Raw genomic sequence first — 19,121 nt, forward strand, 5'->3', positions numbered from 1 at the left:
TGTGAAGATCATTTTTTATTAAATTCCCTTACTTATACTGGACCACCATGCCATTAAGTCACTGTTTTTCAAGGTGTGGTCTGTGGGGCAAATGCTTTAAATCTACCTTAGGGGCTTAATAATAATAATATGAAATAATGATATTTATAGTAACTAAGACTTATTCAGTACATACCACATGCTAGGTACTGTTCTAATAAGTTTCACACTACTGACTCATGTAATCCTCCTCATCATTTTAACAGAAAGTAACTGCATTATTCCCATTTGACAGAAGAGGAAATTGAGGTATAGAGAGATTAGAGCTGGTAAGTAGGTCCTACCTAGACTTCCCGATTCAGCCTATGGGGGAGATGTCTTGGGAATTTGTAGTTTTACAATGTCCCCTTCCCCACCAAAAAAAAAAAAAAAAAAAGAAAAAAAAAAGTGCTCTCAAATGATTCTGTGGATGCACAGTATCCAAAGGGTTTACATTGGTAGAAAACAACTCATTCTGGGGTACCTGTGTGGCTCAGTCAGTTAAGCATCCGACTCTTTGATTTCGGCTCAGGTCATGATCTCTCGGTTCATGGGTTCAAGCCCCATGTTGGGCTCTGTGCTGACAGCGCGGAGCCTGCTTGGGATGATTCTCACTCTCTTCTCTCTTTCTATGCCCCTCCCCTGCTTGGCTCTCTCTCTCTAAAAATAAATCAACAACACTTAAAAAAAACAAACAAACAACTCATCCTGCTTACTCAAACAGGAATAATTTGTTCACAGCCAGCTGGTCCGCAGCATATCGAGGACAGGTCTCTGTAATGAGACTCAGCTCAGGTTTCTCTTTTCAGTCTTCAGGAGTCTCCCACAGACACAGAGCTAGGTTTGTATCAACGTGCAGCAGGGTTCTCTTCTAAACACTGATATAAACACTGATGAAATCCAGGTGCTATGAAAGCTATTTTCCCGGACTGAAACCACCTGGTAGTCTGCAGCCTGTCACTCATCACAGACCACTTTTTGTCCCTTTTGTCTAACAGAACTATCCCCATCGCCTTTCCAAGATACCGTGTGTCTATGTCCTGGCCCCTCCCCCCAGTCAGCTACATAACCCTGCTTTATTAATATTACTTGCCTTTGCTCTTTGATATTTCCAAGAGCTCCTTCCCCCTAAGCCTCTCCTGTCAAAAAAATTTTTCTATCGCTCCACTGCTAAAAATCCTCATTTGATGGCTCCTCACTGCTTCAGGGCAAGATTTGAGCCCTTCATCTTGTTATGTCAACACATGTGTCCGGGAGAGGCTGACAGGTTCAGGTCCCCTCCCCACGATTCCTGATGCCATTCAACTCTGTCCCTCCTTTCATCCCTCCACAGCTCTGTGGAAAATGATCCCTTTGCCTGACTTTCCTGCCGGCCTATTTGACAAAGTCTTATTCATCCTGTAAAATTCAGCTCAAATGTCACTACCTCCGCTGCGAAGTACCCTGACTCACCTAGAGTAATATCACTCTGCCCAAAAAGAGTAACTCACACCATACAGCAGTATTCTGATTACACCTGTCTGCCTTCCTCATAAAATGTAAGCTCATTCTTTGATTAAATTTAAGCATTCACTGAGTTAGTGTGATGTGCCAGGCCCCATGCTAAACCCTGAGGAGGTAGTAATGAATGCCTCAGAACACCCTGTTCTTAACAGGATATTTTGTGCTAGAAAAAAAATCTTAAGCTCTCGATGTATAACGTTTAGAAGGCATATACTCTCTGCATACAGATGGTGGTATTTACTTATGTAAACTGACCATAATGGCAGACATGAAAAAGAAGGTAGAAAGATGATAAAGTAGTATGTACACACTCAGCTCAGACACCTACTTTCCTTCTTCAGTTTTTCTGGAATTATTAATCCCTAAAAAACCTAGCAGATAAAATTTAGTGTACAATCCAACAATGACAAAAGCCATCTGTCTCTTTCAACTACATAATCTTTTCCAAGGGGAAAAAAATCTTGACAGTATGTGCAATATCTCCCTGCTCAGTGTGGAAGGAAGACTCTGAGCCCACCACATCCAAGGTCAACTGTGTATAAGTATCTGCTGTCCTATGCAGAACATTTGGTGTTCTTCCATACTCTCACATGTAAGTGCACTCTCCAATTAGCTACCTTCTGGGATGAAAATGGGCAAGAAAAGCCTGTTTCATTTCAGTAACCTCGGGATATTTATACAGGCTAAGAATAAGGTACACATGTTTTGGCAAGGAGCTTTACCAAGTTTTAAATACCTTAGAAACTGTATAATTTTCACAGGGAATTTTCATAAAAAGACATTCTAAACTCAGGTTTGGCTTGTGGAATTTTGTTTATATCTGCCCTATTATTCCTCAATAGTAAAATAAAAAATTATTGTTCTGTTTTGGGAATCAAACTGGATTACTGTAGGATAAAGGCGCACCACCGACCATGTAAGTGTGAAAAAGTTTTACATTTCTCGGAAAAACTGCAGGCTCCCTTTCTATATAAACACATTGAACATCTATCCCCTTGTGTGAACGAACTATCACTGACTTATCAGAAGGCAACAATCCTCTGAGCTATTTGCACGTAAACACTGTATCCAGATGCATTCTGACAGTCCTTTAGGAAGAGCAAACCACAGATAATTTAGCAGTTAAACTAAAGAGCCAGAGCAGTAGATTCTTTTTGCACGTGCAAAATGGTGTCAATTGTGTACATTACATTGTGCTCAGAAAGTTATTTATGTTATGTGGCTCTCTTTAGCAGCATATTCTGTCCAAAGCACTGCTTCACGATGACAGTTTGTGGGAGAAAATGGGTCTCACCTTAAACTCACTGTTTTTCCTTTGCCAATACTTCTGGCTTCTCATTTAAAATAGCCAAAGGTTTCAACCAGTTGGGCTGTTGCCACCTTCTTATTAAACTTTAATAAGCTAAGCTTTTTAAGCCACATAAAAATTTCATCAAGCGTTTCTCAACCTTAGGAAAAAAACGGAAGGAGGAAAAAAGGTCAGAACATCACTTTCCACCACAGCAGCTCCTGGAGGCGGCTTTGGAAGCCTGCGCGCAATCGGCCGCACGGCAAGCGCCTGTGGCCTGCGCCAGATGGTGGGTGCGCTGCCGCCTGCATCACACACAGGCCCCACACCGGGTGCTAATTAAAATGCTACCATCAAATACCAGGCTCCTGGGACCGACCAGACCACTCGCTCTTTTCCAAAAGTCCTTGGGATGCACTACATTCAACCCACAATTGTAGGGTTCTCCTGTCCAGAACACCATTTCAGAGCAACTCTTGATCACTTCACTTTTAGTGTTTCATAACAACATACTTAACAAACGTCTTTATTATTTTTTTTTAAAGGAGTATAACATGCTACATGTAAATACGGAGTTAATAACAGAGGGAACAGATAGCAGAGTTGAAAGAGGTCACTTGTCTCTGGGAAACAAAAATTAGGAAAAGACCGGGCAAGGAACCAAGCCTTGTGGTGCTATTTATTTTTAAGAATCATGTTCATGCATTATATCGGTGACACATTTAAATTAAAAAAGAAGGCTACATCACTGAAGAAAGTGGGCTGTTAAAAACCACTTCAGGGCTGTGCTACTGTCTTTCAAGAAGCTCAAGAACTTCAGCTGACATCTATTTTCCTCAAATATCATCAGACAAGATTTCTTGCCAGGTGCCTTGATGATAAATACACAAATGCTGTCATTTTGTTAGTGCGGGTGTGACTCTATTCTTCCATTTCATCACAACGCGATTTTTACATCTTTTCATTTTATCAAAAACTTCATAAAACTGGTGCCTTCAATCTGAAGGCTGTAAATGTATAATTTCGCACATTATGTCTAATAATCTTTTCTAGGATTGTGGCATATTTTATATGTTAACATTTTCATCTAATATTCCTTTATTGTTTTCGTCACCTATGTCCCAGTCCGAGTGTGGAAGATCCTATGGGGACCATCAGCTCTGCCACGACACAGGAGCCTCCTCCTCCTAGCCCTCCCCCTGGATCTACCACAACAGGCAAGGACAGCAAGTCTCTAAAAGGTGGAGAGGAGGGACCTGGAGACTTGAGGAACACAGGGTGGACTGCCTACCTGTCCTACTCTAGCCAAACACCTGTGGAAAGATCGCACCCCTCTTTGCCACAATGGTTTCAGTGGGGCCCAGTGGGAAGGGGATCTTTCCACCCCACCTCCTCACAGAGGCAAGCTGAGCGCATGATCTAATTGCCATCTACAGAACACGCCACCGAACAGCAGAATACACATTTTTTCCCCAACCACCCACAGAACATTTGCTAAGACAGACTATATCCCAGGTAATAAAACAAACCTCAACACATCTGGAAGAATTTAAATCATACATCTGATCATAATGGAACCAAACTAGTAATCAGTAACACTAAGGTAACTGCAGAATCTCTGGACTCTGGAAAGTGAAGTCATCGGTCAAAGAGGAAGTCCCCAAAGAAAAAATTACGTAAAACTGAACAAAAATGGAAGCACAGGATATCAAAGAATACAGGACACAATGAAAGCAGTAGTGTTAAGAAATTTATGGCACAAAATCCTTACAAGGGAAAGACAAAAGATTTCTTTTTTTTTTTTTTATTTCTGTTGCCTAGTATTTTTCTTTTCATTTTTTAACATTTATTTATTTTTGAGAAACAGAATGAGACAAAGTGTGAGCGGGGGAGGGACAGAGAGAGAAGGAGACACAGAATCTGAAGCAGGCTCCAAGCTCTGAGCAAGCAGTCAGCACAGAGACTGATGCGGGGCTTGAACCCACAAACTGTGAGATCATGACCTGAGCCAAAGTCGGACGCTCAACCGACTGAGCCACCCAGGCGCCCCAAAAGATTTCTTTTTTTTAAAATTTATTTTGAGAAAGAGAGTGCGTGCATACATGGCACACGTGAGCAGGGGAGGGGCAGAGAGAGAAGGAGAGGGAATCCCAAGCAGGCTCCTCGCTATCAGTGCAGAACCTGATGTGGGGCTGATCTCACAAACCATGAGATCATGACCTGAGCTGAAATCAAGAGTTGACTGACCCAGGGGCCCTAGAAAGAAAAAAGTTTTCATAAATAATATAAGTTCCCATCTTTAAAAATCAAACAAACAAACAAAAAGCTGGTTCTTTGAAAATATAAAAAACTGAGAAGTTTCTATCAAGACTTACAAAAATAAGGGTGCCTGGATGCACAGTTGGTTAAGCCTCCAACTCTTGCTTTTGGCTCAAGTTATGCATGATCTCATGGTTTCATGAGTTTGAGCCCCAGGCCCTGAGTAGGGCTCTGTGCTGACAGAACTGAGCCTGCTTGAGATTTACTCTCACCCTCTCTCCCTGCCCCTCTCCCACTCACATGGTCTCTGTCTCTTTCAAAATAAATAAATAAACTTTAAAAAAAAACTTTAAAGGACAAAAATAAAGAGAAGATACAAATCATTAAAATCAGGAACGAAGACAGAAACTGTAGCCACTAAAAGAACAAGGGAATACTGTAAACAACATCATACTTGTAGATTTGACAACATCTAAAAAAAGGGCCAATTCCTCAAAAACCACATATTACCAAATTTCAATAAAGGCGATACAGACAACCTGAATAGTCTTTTAACCATCAAAGAAATTACAGTTTTCCAACAACCCCTCCCCACTCCCCCCCGCAAAAAAAACTACAGACCGGTATCTCTCACAAACTTAGACACAAAGATCCTCAACAAAACAACAGCCAGCCAAATTCAGCAATGCACACACAAAAAAATCATACACCATGATGAAGCAGGATTTGTTACAGGCATGCAGGTCTGGTTCAACATTAGAAAATCAATGAATACTATCCACCATGTCAACAGGATAAAGAAGAAAATAAAAAATCGTATGATCGCATCAACGGACACGGAAAACATCTGACAAAATCGAACACCCATTTGTGATAAAAGCTCTCAGCAAACTAGAAATACAGATGAGCTTTGTCAAGCTGGTAATAAACATCTACAAAATATGACAGCTAAAACATACTCAATGATGAAAGACTGAATCTTTTCCTCTAAGATTACGTACAGGCAAGGATGCCCACTCTCATTTACCACTGTCATTCAACATGTTACTGAAAATTCTAGCCACTGCAATAAGGCAAAAAAAAAAAAAAAAAAAAAATCCTTAACCCAAACCTCTTATTTATGAAAAACATGACCTCAAAATGGATTATGGTTATGGACTTAAATGTAAAAGGCAGAACTATAAAACTTCTAAAAAAAAGAGAAGATCTTTGGAATCTAGGGTTTGGCAAAAAGTTTTTAGACTTGACAGCAAAAGCCAAATGGATAAATTAAACCTCATCAAAATTAAATCTTTTTGCTATTCAGAAGGCCCTGTGAAGAAGTCTTCTCACCTCTTCCCAGATAAGACACTGGGATAAAACATCTGCAGACCACAATTCTGACAAAGGCTTGTATCTGGAATGTAAAAACTTCCAAAACTCAACAGTAAAAAAAAACCCCTAAAACAACCTAGCTAGGAAATGGGCAAGAGACATGAACAGGCATTTCAGTAATGAGGACATACAGACGGCAAATAAACACATGAAAAGATGCTCCACATCAGCAGTCATCAGAGGAACGCAGGAGAGATGTGCCTACACAGCTACCATCAAATGGCTAAAATAAAAATTAGTGACAACATGCACCATTAAGGGTGCAGAGGATATGGTTCAGGGATATGTTTCTAGTGCATACACGGAATATAGAGCTGCTTGGGGAAAGGTATGGCAGTTTCTTCTAACATGATGTATGTACTTGCCATAATGGCCCAGATATTTCCCTCCCGAACATTTATCCAAGGCAAATGCAAACTCATGTTAACACAAAAATCCATAACAGATGTTCACAGCCATTTTAAAATACCCAAAACCTTGAAACAACTGGGTTCACTGGACTGGTATATCCAAGCTATAGAACACTACTCAGCAATAAAAGAGAATAAACTACCAATACACACAACAACTTGGGAGACTCGTAAGGGGATTGCATTAGGCGAAGACACCAAACTCTAAAAGTTAAGTACTATATGATTCCATTCATACAGCATTCTTGAAATGACAAAACTGTAGAGTGGGGAACAGATTAGTGCTATCAGGAATTAGGCAGGAGAGCAGGAAGGAGGTGCCCATGAGTATAAAAGAAAATAGCACAAGGGATCCTTGTGGTGAATTGTTGTGTATCTCAATTGTGGCAGTGGTGACTCAAAATCATATAGAACTACACACACACACACACACACACACAAGTACAGGTTAAACTGGAGAAATCTGAGTAAGATCAATGGATTATATCAATGTCATATTTACTATAGTTATAATATTTACTATAGTTATGCAAGATTTTACCCTTGGGGGATGAAGAGTACTGGGATCTCCCTGTATTATTTCTTACAAATGCATGTGAATCTATGATTATCTTAAATTAAAAAAAAAAAAAAAAAACAAGAAAAAAAGTTTACCAAATGTGAAGGACTGGTATTCTCAAAAAAATGCATATACCTGGATATAATAATGAGGGAATGCTGGGTATCAGACAAACTCAAATACAAAACAACTGGCTTGGACTGTTCAAAAATGCCAATTCCAGGGGTGCCTGGGTGGCTCAGTCGGTTAGGCAGCTGGCTTCAGCTCAGGTCATGATCTCACAGTTCATGAGTTTGAGCCCTGTGTTGGGCTCTGCGCTGATAGGTCAGAGCCTGGAGCCTGCTTCAGATTCTGTATTTCCTTCTCACTCTGCCCCTCCCCCACTCACGTTCTGTCTCTCTCACAAAAATAAACAGAAAAACATTTAAAAAAATGCCAATGCCATGAAACAGATTGAGAGAGATATGACAGGGGTGCCTGGCTAGTCCAGTGAGTAGAGTGTGCAACTCTTGATCTTGGGGGTGTGAGTTCAAGCCCCATGCTGGGCATAGAGCTTAATTAAAAAAAAAATAGACATGACAACTCAATGCAACATTCAATCTGTTTGGATCAATACAGGGTTTGCTCTGCTAGAAAAGACATTATTAAGACAATTTTACAAAACCTAGAAAGAAAGGTCTCTAGATCAGATAATAGTATTGTATCAATGTTAACTTCCTGATTTTGATAATCACATTGTGATTATGTAAGAAAATGTTCTTGCTTTAAAAAAAATACACAAGGAAGTAGTAAGGGTAGAGGAGCATCACATCTCAAATTTACTCTCAAATGGTTAAAAAAGGTATGTACACATAGAAAAGCAAATAGGGAGGGGCGCCTGGGTGGCTCAGTCAGTTGGGCGACCGACTTCGGCTCAGGTCATGATCTCGCAGTCCGTGAGTTCGAGCCCCGCATCGGGCTCTGTGCTGACAGCTCAGAGCCTGGAGCCTGTTTCAGATTCTGTGTCTCCCTCTCTCTCTGACCCTCCCCCGTTCATGCTCTGTCTCTCTCTGTCTCTCTCTGTCTCTCTCTGTCTCAAAAATAAACGTAAAAAAAAAAAAAAAAAAAAAATTAAAAAAAAAAAGCGCAAATAGGGTAAATGTTAACAGTTGAAGAACCTGGGGAAAGGAATACTTTATACTATTTATGCAGCATCTGTAAGACTGAAATTATAAATAATAAAAATTATCATATTAAAACTTTTTTAAAGTATACAGGATACTGCACAGAGCCTGGCACAAAAACGTGCAATAAACTCCAGTTTTCAGATATTTTATACCTATTTTCAGATGAAGAAACAAGTTGAGAAGTGAAATAAATGGTCTATAAGGACCATGGCAAACTCATGGTGAGGTCGGGATTTGAACTCATATCTGTTCCACAGCAGCATCTGTCCTTCTTTCGCTAGAATGAGGAAGGCTGAAAATTTCAACTCCCCCACAGGGATCTGGATGTACTCTGTTTAAGGAGAGGATGGCATTACATAAAAACTGGCTACCAACCACTCTCCAAGCACTTCCCCTGCTGGTTTCCTCCTAGAGAAGCCTCGGGCTGGCACTGGGACTCAACACCTCCAGCCCAGCCCCCCAATGTGCACCAAACAAACTAACAACCTGACAAAATCACTGCCTACAGGTCATCCACCACAGGGCAGCACATGGTCTTGTCTTTCCTGTGTCTTTACCCACTCATCCGAGATCCACTGAGCACTGTTTATGCTGGTTAATGGAGGCTCTGGGACAACTAGATACTGCTCTTCTATGGGTCCTTCTCCACCTCATCGTCTCCCCCACGGCCCGGCTTACACAGGATAGGTAATCTTAATTGATTTATTTTATCTGAATAGGTAATCTACAGTTCAAAATTCACACAGCATGAAAGCGTGTGCCATCTCCCCCCAGCACCCACTCCCAATGACCATCAATGCTACTGGCTTAAAAATGCAACTCTGTGATATTTCCCCAAATTACTAGGAATTAGCTAGATCATATTATGATACCATGCTAAACATTTACATAGAATATTCTAAGTGATCACTGTAAATTTAAATTCCCCATTTACCCATTTAAAAAATCCCTCAAATAATTTGTGTTAGTAGGTTTTCAACATACTGTAAATGACTGAGGGTCACAACTTTTTTTTTTTTTTTACATGAAAAACTATTGGTACCATACATGAGCATAACAGATGTCCATGAATTACGGCTGGTAAGCATCAATCATTACAGACGACCGACAGCTCACCTGGTTCCTGTCGCGTGCATTCGTGTACCTGATCTTCTGAATGAAGTAGAATATGAGCCAGGCTGAAGAAATAATCATCAAAACAATAAAGGATATTGACACGAAGACTAGAGAGCCACGGCTGAAGTTCTTTGGCGGCATTCGTGTTCCAACAGCTATTGTCATTTGTACAGAGATGTTTTTCTCCAGATAACTCAAAATATCCTTACCCCTCAATTCTGTAATCATGACAGCAATAATATCTCCAGTGCCTGTAATGTAAAATAAATACACATACTCAAGTGATCTTTAAAATTTAAAGGTACATCAAACATACAAAGGCGCTATTTAGAAAAGCCACTACAATTTTTGCTAATGGCAAGGGTTTGCAGATTGAACTTTTCAGATGAAATCAATCTCTGCAGTTGGCTATGCGGGCACCAAGTGGAAACAGGAATCTGCTGTGTAGTACTTAAAACTCAGACAAAGTATACAATTATTGCAGTGTTAAGAGTCCCATTAACTTGTCTTACAACTACATTTAAAAAATGGATTATTCAATCAGCCAAATGTTAACGACAGACAGTATTAAACGTGGTATTATAGAACAACGTCATGTGATAAAATATGGCAGGTCTTTACTGTAAAACTTTTTCCATTTTAAAATGCTCTTTAGAAAGTCCCAGCTCCTTAAGAAAAGGAGAATAGCACCAGTATTTATAGTACAAAAAGCACTATTATTTATAGTACTATTTATAGTTATTTATAGTTATTATTAATTGGTACTTTGTGCACTACTCGTTCTTTACAGGGCACCTATTGTGTGTACAACTAGTAGAAGGAATAGAAAGCACAGGACATGCAGTTTTATGATCTCACTGACATGACACAAATCCAGTAATAGAGCTGCAAAAGTCAAATGCCAAAAGGGGGTAACCTTCATTAATAACAGCTGAAGCTAACTTTGGTCCCACGTCTAGCCCTGATGAGAGGAAGGTTCCTTTCTTATTTAGCCCAGAGCCCTTCTAGAAATGAAACCCTCCCCGACTCGAGTCCACACTTCAACACCCTAGACTAGTTTGGTATCAGAATCCTTCCAGCTTCTAACAGCTGTCCAGAGGTTCTGTCAGAGCCACAAACTATTTTAAGGTAATTACAGGATGTTCTTAAGTCACCATTCTAGTCATTTACTTCTTTCACTTATGTAATTTTCAGGAGCAGTGATACAGTAAAGGCAAATTACTCTCTCTCCTGTGGAGCGTGAAATTACTATTCCTTTCCTCCTCCTCAGAGGGAAGTAATTTCCCATTTCCTTTCCTTTCTACACCAGTCTAGCTGCCAGCGACCCTCCGTTCTAAGCTGAAGCTGCCGGTGGTGACGTGCAACTTTCAGCACACTTCAAAGCAAAGACTGAGACTCTGGGGGTCGGAGAAAGGAGAATAAACATTTTATTTCAGGAAAGAGAAAATTATAACCACTTATTCAAACTGGAATAGGGTTTGCAGATAAATGTAAACCACCAAAACCAAACAAACACCCCACAACATGCCCTTGCAAACGCTTCTTCAATGAATACTACTACTAAAGTATTTGGTTTACATGTTGATTGTATTTGACTAAAATACCCTTATCATGTGCAGTCAAAAGAACACAGGCTGAACTGAAAAGAAATTCAATAACTGAAAGTTTTCTGAAAAATTTAACCCAACAGAACATATACCTTTTGTATTACCTTATTCAAAATTGTGCCAGCCACTTTATCAGAATAGCAGTTTATCAGAATACTGATTAAAAGAATCCAAAAACAAAAAAAAAAAAACAAACTGCGAAATTAAAGAAAGCAACAGAGTTAACATCTAATTATCTTTGTGAAAGAAGAGTTATGGTCAGTAAGTTAGAGAAAATCACAACATAGTGTTAAACCATTTAAATTTTCCATTTAGAAAACTTAGGTCTGCGCTTTTAAAATGTTGGTCAACAGGCAACGGTCTGTGGTGTAACATACCAGGTATGGCTATAAAGTAACTGAGACGGATCCCACAAACCACACATGACAATCAGTCTCATTGCTTTATAATCACACCAGGTACAAACAGTTTTAGAAACCAGTTCTGAGGCTTCCTCTTGAAGACTCAAGCTGGAAAAGGAGCAGGGAAAGCTTCACAGGTAGCCCAGGGAACCAGTCCATGTAATTTTATTCATTCAAAGAACACTAAATAAATGAACACCGCCTAGTTTCAACTGGAAAGCTGTTTGGGAAAAGAAGCATTTAATTATTTCAACCATCCATTCAACGATATTTATTGAGCACATACTATGATCAAGGTTCCCAAATGTTCACATTTTTTAAAGATTTTATTTTTAAGTAATTATGTCCACCTTTAAAAAAAAATTTTAATGTTTACTTATTTTTGTGAGAGAGAGAGAGAGTGTGTGTGTGTGGTGGGAGAGGGAGGGGACAGGGGATCTGAAACAGGGTCTGTGCAGACAGCAGAGAGCCCGATGCGGGGCTTGAACTCATGAACCGTGAGATCATGGTCTGAGCTGAAATCAAAGTCAGACACTTAACCTAACTATGCCACCTAAGCACCCCTGTTCACCCTTTAGAGGCAGAAAATTTACCTGCTGTGAAATAAGAGAAAACATAATATGTTAGTTTCTGCCCTGGTTCCTGGGACAAAGCTCCTAAAACACTTGCAATTTCCTAAGTGATAAGAGCATTAGGAGCATCTTTTGTTCTGCTATTTGGTCCTTGACCTTGAACCCTGACACAGGGTTTCTAAATCCCTTGGAATTTCCTGGGTGAGACAAGAGTCTTCTATTCTAATGAGGGGACTCTTGGTGGGCTCCTGGATAGCTTTAGAAAGACCAAGCCATGAGGAGAAGCTTGGAACTTTTAGCCCATCCCTGCCACCCTCTGGGCAGGGGAGAGGAGCTGAAATGGAGTTAATGACTGATCACGCCTAAGGGATGAAGCTTCCATTAAAACCCCCAAAAGTGTGGGGTTTGGAGAACTTCCAGGTTGGTAAACATGTACAGGTCCTGCGAGGGTGGAGTGCCAGCAAGCCCTTTCCCACATACCTTGCCCTATGCATCTTTGGCCACTCCTCTGTATCTTTCATAATAAACCAGTAAATGTAAGCAAATGTTTGCTTGAGTTCTGTGAGCCATTCTAACAAAGTTTTGAATACTATGTGGGGGTTGCTGGGAACCCTGATTTACAGCCGGTTGGTCAGAAGTACAGGTGACAACCTGGGACTTGTGGCTGGCTTTATGTGGGGCAGGGAGGGGGCAGCCTTATGGGTTTGAACCCTAAACCTATGGGATGTGATGCTAACTCCAGGCAGACGGGGTCCGAATCCAACGGAATTCTAGGACACCCAGCAGGTATGGCTAAGAATTGCTTGGTACAGGGGAAAGCCCCACACATTTGGTGACCAGAAGTGTCACAGAAGTGACACTATATGAACGGTACAGGAGACACAGGAGTGTTTTTTCCTTTATACCTGCTCTTGATTTTGTGAAAACTGCATTTACCCTCAAAGAGCAAAGGAGAATCCAACTATGCTTCAATTAAAAAAAAAAATAGCCTAAACAAAGTAATGGATAAATAAAAGGTATACCTATTATTATTATTTTTTTAAAAGAGTAAAGGAGAATCTTAAAGGGGCTGGAGAGAGGAGCCCAGTGCAGGTAGTCTCATCAGGTTAGTACAGAGGAAGAGATTGCTAGCAGGATAGGGAAGAAGGCGAAAGCAGTGCAGGTCAAGCAAAATGAAGAATCACAGGAGGATGTCAGAATACTAGCAAAATCACTCGGTTCTTAACCACTTCTGACAGTAAATCACTTAGAGAACCTGATGGTAGGAGACCCCTCCTACAAGAGAAGTCCCAATTCTACTAATTTCAGGAGAGATTTGTGGATCTCCTCACTCCCCACCCCTAGAGATGATCTGGGTTGAAAGACCCTGATTTAAGGATGCCTCTGACTCTTGACTTTTAAAGATCTGGAAGTCTTGGCCAGCTTGCAGGAGGATACTAATGCCAAAGTATAAGCTTCGAGATAAAAGCAGGGTTGGGTCAAGCAGAGACTGATAAGAGTTGAAGAGTAATTAGACTACAATGATATAAACATTCAAGGAGAGACAACATCCACCACCACTAACCCTAATCCTAATAGATATGGCCTCAGAATCTTCAGTACTTCACATGCCCAGAAGCCAGGATTAATTTACCAGGGATGACAAGTAAGTAAAAATCTAGGGTGATCCCTGCTTTCACCTATTTGCTTAAAACTTTCTCCACTTTTATTTTTTAATGTGAATCTAGATTTCCACTGCTTGAGTTTGGCTACTTTAATAAACAGCTTTTTTTTTTTTTTTTTTAATTCTTTCTCCTTTTGAGAATTTTCAAACCCCAGAAGAGTTTCAAATCATGACATTTCCTCCTTAAATACTTCAGCATTATTTCCTAAGAACAAGGACACAATTAATTTATCACATTCGAGAAACTGAACTCTGATACGACACTGTTCTGTAATATACGGGCCACAGTCAAATATCTCTGCCCAAGTCTAATGAAACCTTCAGAATTGTTTAGTGTAGGTCAGTGCAGTACCCAGGACGCAATCAGGCCTTGTGCACCTTGTGTTTAGTTGTCTTGTCTCCTTTGTCTCTGATAATCTAAAGCAGTCCTCAGTCACTTTTGGTCGTTCATGTCATTGACCTTTTTAATGAGACCAGGACATATGTTTTGAAAATGTCCCTCAATCTGGATTTGTCTGATTGTTTCTGATTACTGACCATGATTAGATATCTGAAGTAAATGTTTTTTGGCAGAAATGCCACACAGGTGATGCTGTATCTGTCCTTCTAGTGTTCACATTGGGATGTACCTGTCAAGTTTTACCTTTATTGGTGATGGTGAATTTTAACACTTGGTCAATCTGGTATCAGCTAGATTTTTCAACTGCAGAAAAATATTTTTTTTCAGATTACTAAACAATCTATGGGGTGATGCTTCCAGATTATCTAGCTCTCCAGTAAGCTTTTATTCAGAGCTCTCAGCACCCATTAAAGCTCACTTGAATCAGTTACTACAACAGTGTTTACAAAATGGTGATTTTCTAACAGTATAATTTCTTCTACATTTGTAAAGTGCTTCTATAATCAGAGGCATTAGCATATTTTTCTACTTACTTTTTTTTTCCCATTAAAAACCAGAACTGCTGGGTGGGCAATGTTTTGTAAAACAGAGCTCCCTACTTGTAGCAATTCTATTTTTTAATGAGAAAAAAAAAAGGTAAGTAGAAAAATACGGTAATGCTGCTATAATCCTGACCACAAAATCAATTTTTCGGGACCAAAGAAACCTAAGAATTAACCTCCGTTGGGCCCTGGATCAGAATGTCTAGGTTCAAACCCCAGCATAAAACTTAACCTCTATGAACTTCAGTTTCTTCTAAATGAGATGTTACCTGCAGGACTCACGGCAGATGCTCAGGAAATGCTACACCTCACTGAGCTAATCCCACTTCTACTATTCTTCTTCATGGAAAGCACATAAAAGCATCCTCTGGAGGAGACCAAAGAGCTCCTACCACAGAAGTTTGGAACTCCTACTCCCTCTCGTTAATCTCTCCAGTCACCATGGGAAGCACTCAGGCACCTGCTGACCACCACAATCCTCCTGGCTTCCACAGGGATCTGTACTTCAGCTCAGGGAATCCCCCAGTTGGGAGGTATCAGAAACCCACCCCCTACTGACACACGGCTTCTTCCCCTCTCCTGGGACTGAACCTTGGGGCAAGTCCAGTTCCATTGGGCAGCTGAGACTTTCACCTGAGAAAGGCTGAGGCAGGAAGAAAACACAAATGAGCTGTCTGGGGCATCAGGCCACAAGTGGAGAGAGGTGCTTTTACCATAAGCAAGCAGTTCTACTTTTTTACTGTAATCTTACCATTTTTTCTTTTTAAAGAAAACAACATCCCTGTACAAAATCCCATTTAGCAGAGGTTTTACACCTTAACAGATGAACATGTTTGTTAGGTTCAAATCAGCTGCCGAGGTTTCAAGGAATTTTCATGCTCTTAGATAATTTTAGTAAATTTCCCATAAAAAAAAGTTCAGGGAGCTGCTGTATTCCCACATAAAGCATTTGCAATGATACTTTCATAATTTCTGGTAGGTTACTATCAATGGCATCAGAGTTACTCCTATAGAAATCAATGACCTATTTTTACATGTAAAGCAGAACACTACATACTTTAGGTGAAAGAATTAAAATTGCTTTCAAGTTCTAGAATGGCTGCTGCTGAGGGAACAGATATAATTCAGGGATTTTTTTGTAACTCAGTCAAGTTGCACAGATCGGCAAAGCCTGGCGTGTCTGTGCCTCAGTGAGTCTGCTCGCAAGTGGTCTGAGGCCTTCTCTTCACTCTCCCTTTCACTGACTTAAGTCCTTCTCAAATGTTTATCTACCATATTTCACTGCTTCAAACCCAGTACTTATTCTTCTCCGACCCCTTGAAGAACTCAAGGGGGAAAAAAAGGATATGCTACGTTCTTTTATGAAATGAATACATCAATAAATCTGACAGAGGCAGATGACAGGTTATAGCAATTACAAACATCCTGCTGAGATCTGTCAGTGTTTTTTCTAAAACCTAATTTGTCATACCACTCTGTTCAAAGCCTTTGATATTTGCAAGAACATGGACGGATCTAGAGGGTGTTATGCTACATGAAATAAATCAGACCAAGAAAGACAAATGCCTTATGATTTCACTCATATGTAAAAAACAAAACAAATGAACAAACAAAAACCAGACACTTAAATAGAGAACTGGTAGTTGCCAGAGGGGAGGGGGGCTGGGGGATGGGGGAAATAGGTGAAGGTGACGAAGAGGTACAAGGTCCCAGTGATAAAATAAGTCACAGAGATGAAAAGTACAGCATAGGGAATACAGCCAGTAATACTGTGATAATACTGTATGGTGACAGATGGTGACTACACTTGTGGACATGACAATAGGCACTCTTAACGGACCAAATGAAACTGGTGGTCACGGGACCAAAAGAGTGGCTCATGTGGCCCAAGCAGAATGGAGGCAGGGCACCCAGAGGAGGAGGAGAACTGGGAGAAAACGGAGCTAGGGCTCAACTGGAAGCTTCCACAAAACCAAAGGTCAGGAGGACAGGAGGGGAAGGGAAGAAGCAATGGTTGGAGAACAGGACACACTGGACCTGAGACCAGAGATGTACCTCTGGGACATACCAGACAATGGGGTTTTAGGTTAGGCCCTTTTCATGTGGATTCTGCGGCTGGCCAGGATGACGGCAGCGCTGTGAGTGGGGGAAATGAGTGTGTGGGGCATGAGAATGAAGGGTGAAGTTCTGTCACTGTGAAAGTGTACTGGTTTGAAACCAGTTGTACTGAGTGGAGAAAACATTAGCGTTGTGGCATCCAGTTGGCGCCCATGGTTGCACGATGCTGATGAGTAGCTCTTATTGTGCTCAAGTTGAACCTGAATCTCCTGCCATGAGGCCGACATTCAGGGGCTCAATGTGTGAGCTGCTGAGCGACTTCAAAGTCACTTGATAATTCCTGACCGATATTTGGCTGCAGTCCATCCTCAGAAAGAATGAGGTTCTACTAAACCCTCATTCCTTGATTCCTCCAGCAGGAAGTTCTTCAGACTCACACCAAGTAGAGCAAAGGCTCCACACCCAGTGCTCAAATGCCAGTTTCTTTCCTTACTCCATCTCCTGTGTGTACTCATCATGTAATCTGTTTGTTTCTCCCAAGTCAAAAAAGGAAAGATGGTAGGAACAAGCCTGGCATGGAAGAGAAAGCCACTTTTCTCTTTCATCTAGAGGCAGAAAGGGAGGGAGGGGGTACCTGGGAAGACAATCACTGGTCAGCAGAGTCACAGAATCTTCTAATTAAGAGAGATCTTAGGGGTCCTCTTCAACACAATACAAATAACTTACCGTTTTAGGTAGCTAGTTCTATGCACAGGTAGTTTTAAGTATGAGAAAGGTCTTCCCCCTAATTAAAATCTTGATTCCTAAATGCCCATTCGTGGCTCTTGGTTCTCTTCTCTCAAGAACCACCACCAAATAAATAAACTGCATTTCACTTATCGATGGTATAAAATATCATCAACTGTGAGGTGTATCGTAACTGTGAGGTGTATCGTATATATCATGAAAAAAATCCTGCCAATACGTTGGAAGATGCTGGCAAATGTAAGAAACACCCCAACTTCAAGCTGTACATTATGGAATGGAAGAAAATTCCTCTTCCGTGCAACAGTCCTTCAGATAGTCAAAGACATCTCTGGTACTCCACTTCGGACTTTTCTCCATATTAACTAGTCCTAGAATCCCAAATTATTCATTTAAAAAAATTCTTTTTTAATGTTTATTTTTGAGAGAGAGAGAGAGAAAGAAAGAAAGAAAGAGCAAGCAGGGGAGGGGCAGAGAGAGAGGGAGACACAGAATCCAAAGCAGGCTCCAGGCTCTGAGCTGTCAGCACAGAGCCTGAAGCGGGGCTTGAACTCACGAACCGTGAGATTATGACCTGAGCTGAAGCTAGATGCTTAACCAACTGAGCCACCCAGGCACCCCTAAAAAATATTTTTAAAGAACCTGACATAGAAAAGCTGGAAGTATTGTATGAAAATCTCTCTTCCCCAAACCATTCAAGAGAAAGTTACTGGCGTGATGGGTCATCCCCTCCAAACACTTAGTGTGTACTCTCCTACAAACAAAAACCATTTGTGGACAGAGTACAACCACTCAAACCAGGAAATGAACACGGACACATTACTACTGCCTCATCTCAGAGTCCATTCAAGTGTCCCCAGTTCCCAACAATGTCCCTTGGAGCAGGTCCGGATCGGAGCCACGCACTGCATTCAGCCATCACACCTCATGACTCGCTGTCAGTCTGGTACAGACTTTCCTTGATGTCCATGACTTTGACACTTTTGAAGATTATATACAGCCCAGTGACTCTGCAGAATGTCCCTCATTCTGGATTTATCTGGTGTTTCCTCAGGGCTAGATTTAGGTCATGCACTTCTGGCAGCAACATCAAAAGAAGCGATGCTGTGCTTTTTCCGGTGTGTCCTACCAGGTGGTGGACAGTTATGACACATCTCAATACTGATGAAGTTCACTTTGATCATGTGGTTTTGTACGAGTGATGTTCTCCAGGCATTTCCACTGCAAAGTCACTCTTCTCCCCCTTTGGAATTAATAAATATTCTGTGGGGAGGAGGTATTTTGAGACTAGGTAAAATATTGCATTCCTCATCAAAATTTCAATTTACTCTTTTACTTTTTAGATTAGTATGAACTCATGTTTCTTATTTTACTTAATGGGCTAAAATCATTACTAGCATTATTCACTTTGATGCTCAAATTCTAAATGGTAAAACACTGT

The 19,121-nt window shown here is 40.7% G+C and overlaps 2 protein-coding genes across 4 annotated transcripts in view; one reads left to right on the forward strand and one right to left on the reverse strand.

Annotated features, from left to right (window-relative positions):
- SQSTM1 (sequestosome 1) overlaps positions 1 to 19,121 on the forward strand; it is a 217,658-nt gene that overhangs the window by 172,241 nt on the left and 26,296 nt on the right. The gene's annotated exons all lie outside the window — the stretch shown is intronic.
- RNF130 (ring finger protein 130) overlaps positions 1 to 19,121 on the reverse strand; it is a 135,627-nt gene that overhangs the window by 66,256 nt on the left and 50,250 nt on the right. For all 3 annotated transcript variants that reach the window (XM_060636419.2, XM_060636420.3, XM_060636418.3), the window contains exon 3: positions 9,694 to 9,944. In XM_060636419.2, the coding sequence (XP_060492402.2) occupies positions 9,694 to 9,944 (251 nt within the window). The remainder of the gene's footprint in view (positions 1 to 9,693; positions 9,945 to 19,121) is intronic.

Source organism: Panthera onca, chromosome A1 (assembly GCF_046562875.1).
Source record: "Panthera onca isolate mPanOnc1 chromosome A1, mPanOnc1 haplotype 2, whole genome shotgun sequence".
Classification (NCBI taxonomy): domain Eukaryota; kingdom Metazoa; phylum Chordata; class Mammalia; order Carnivora; family Felidae; genus Panthera; species Panthera onca.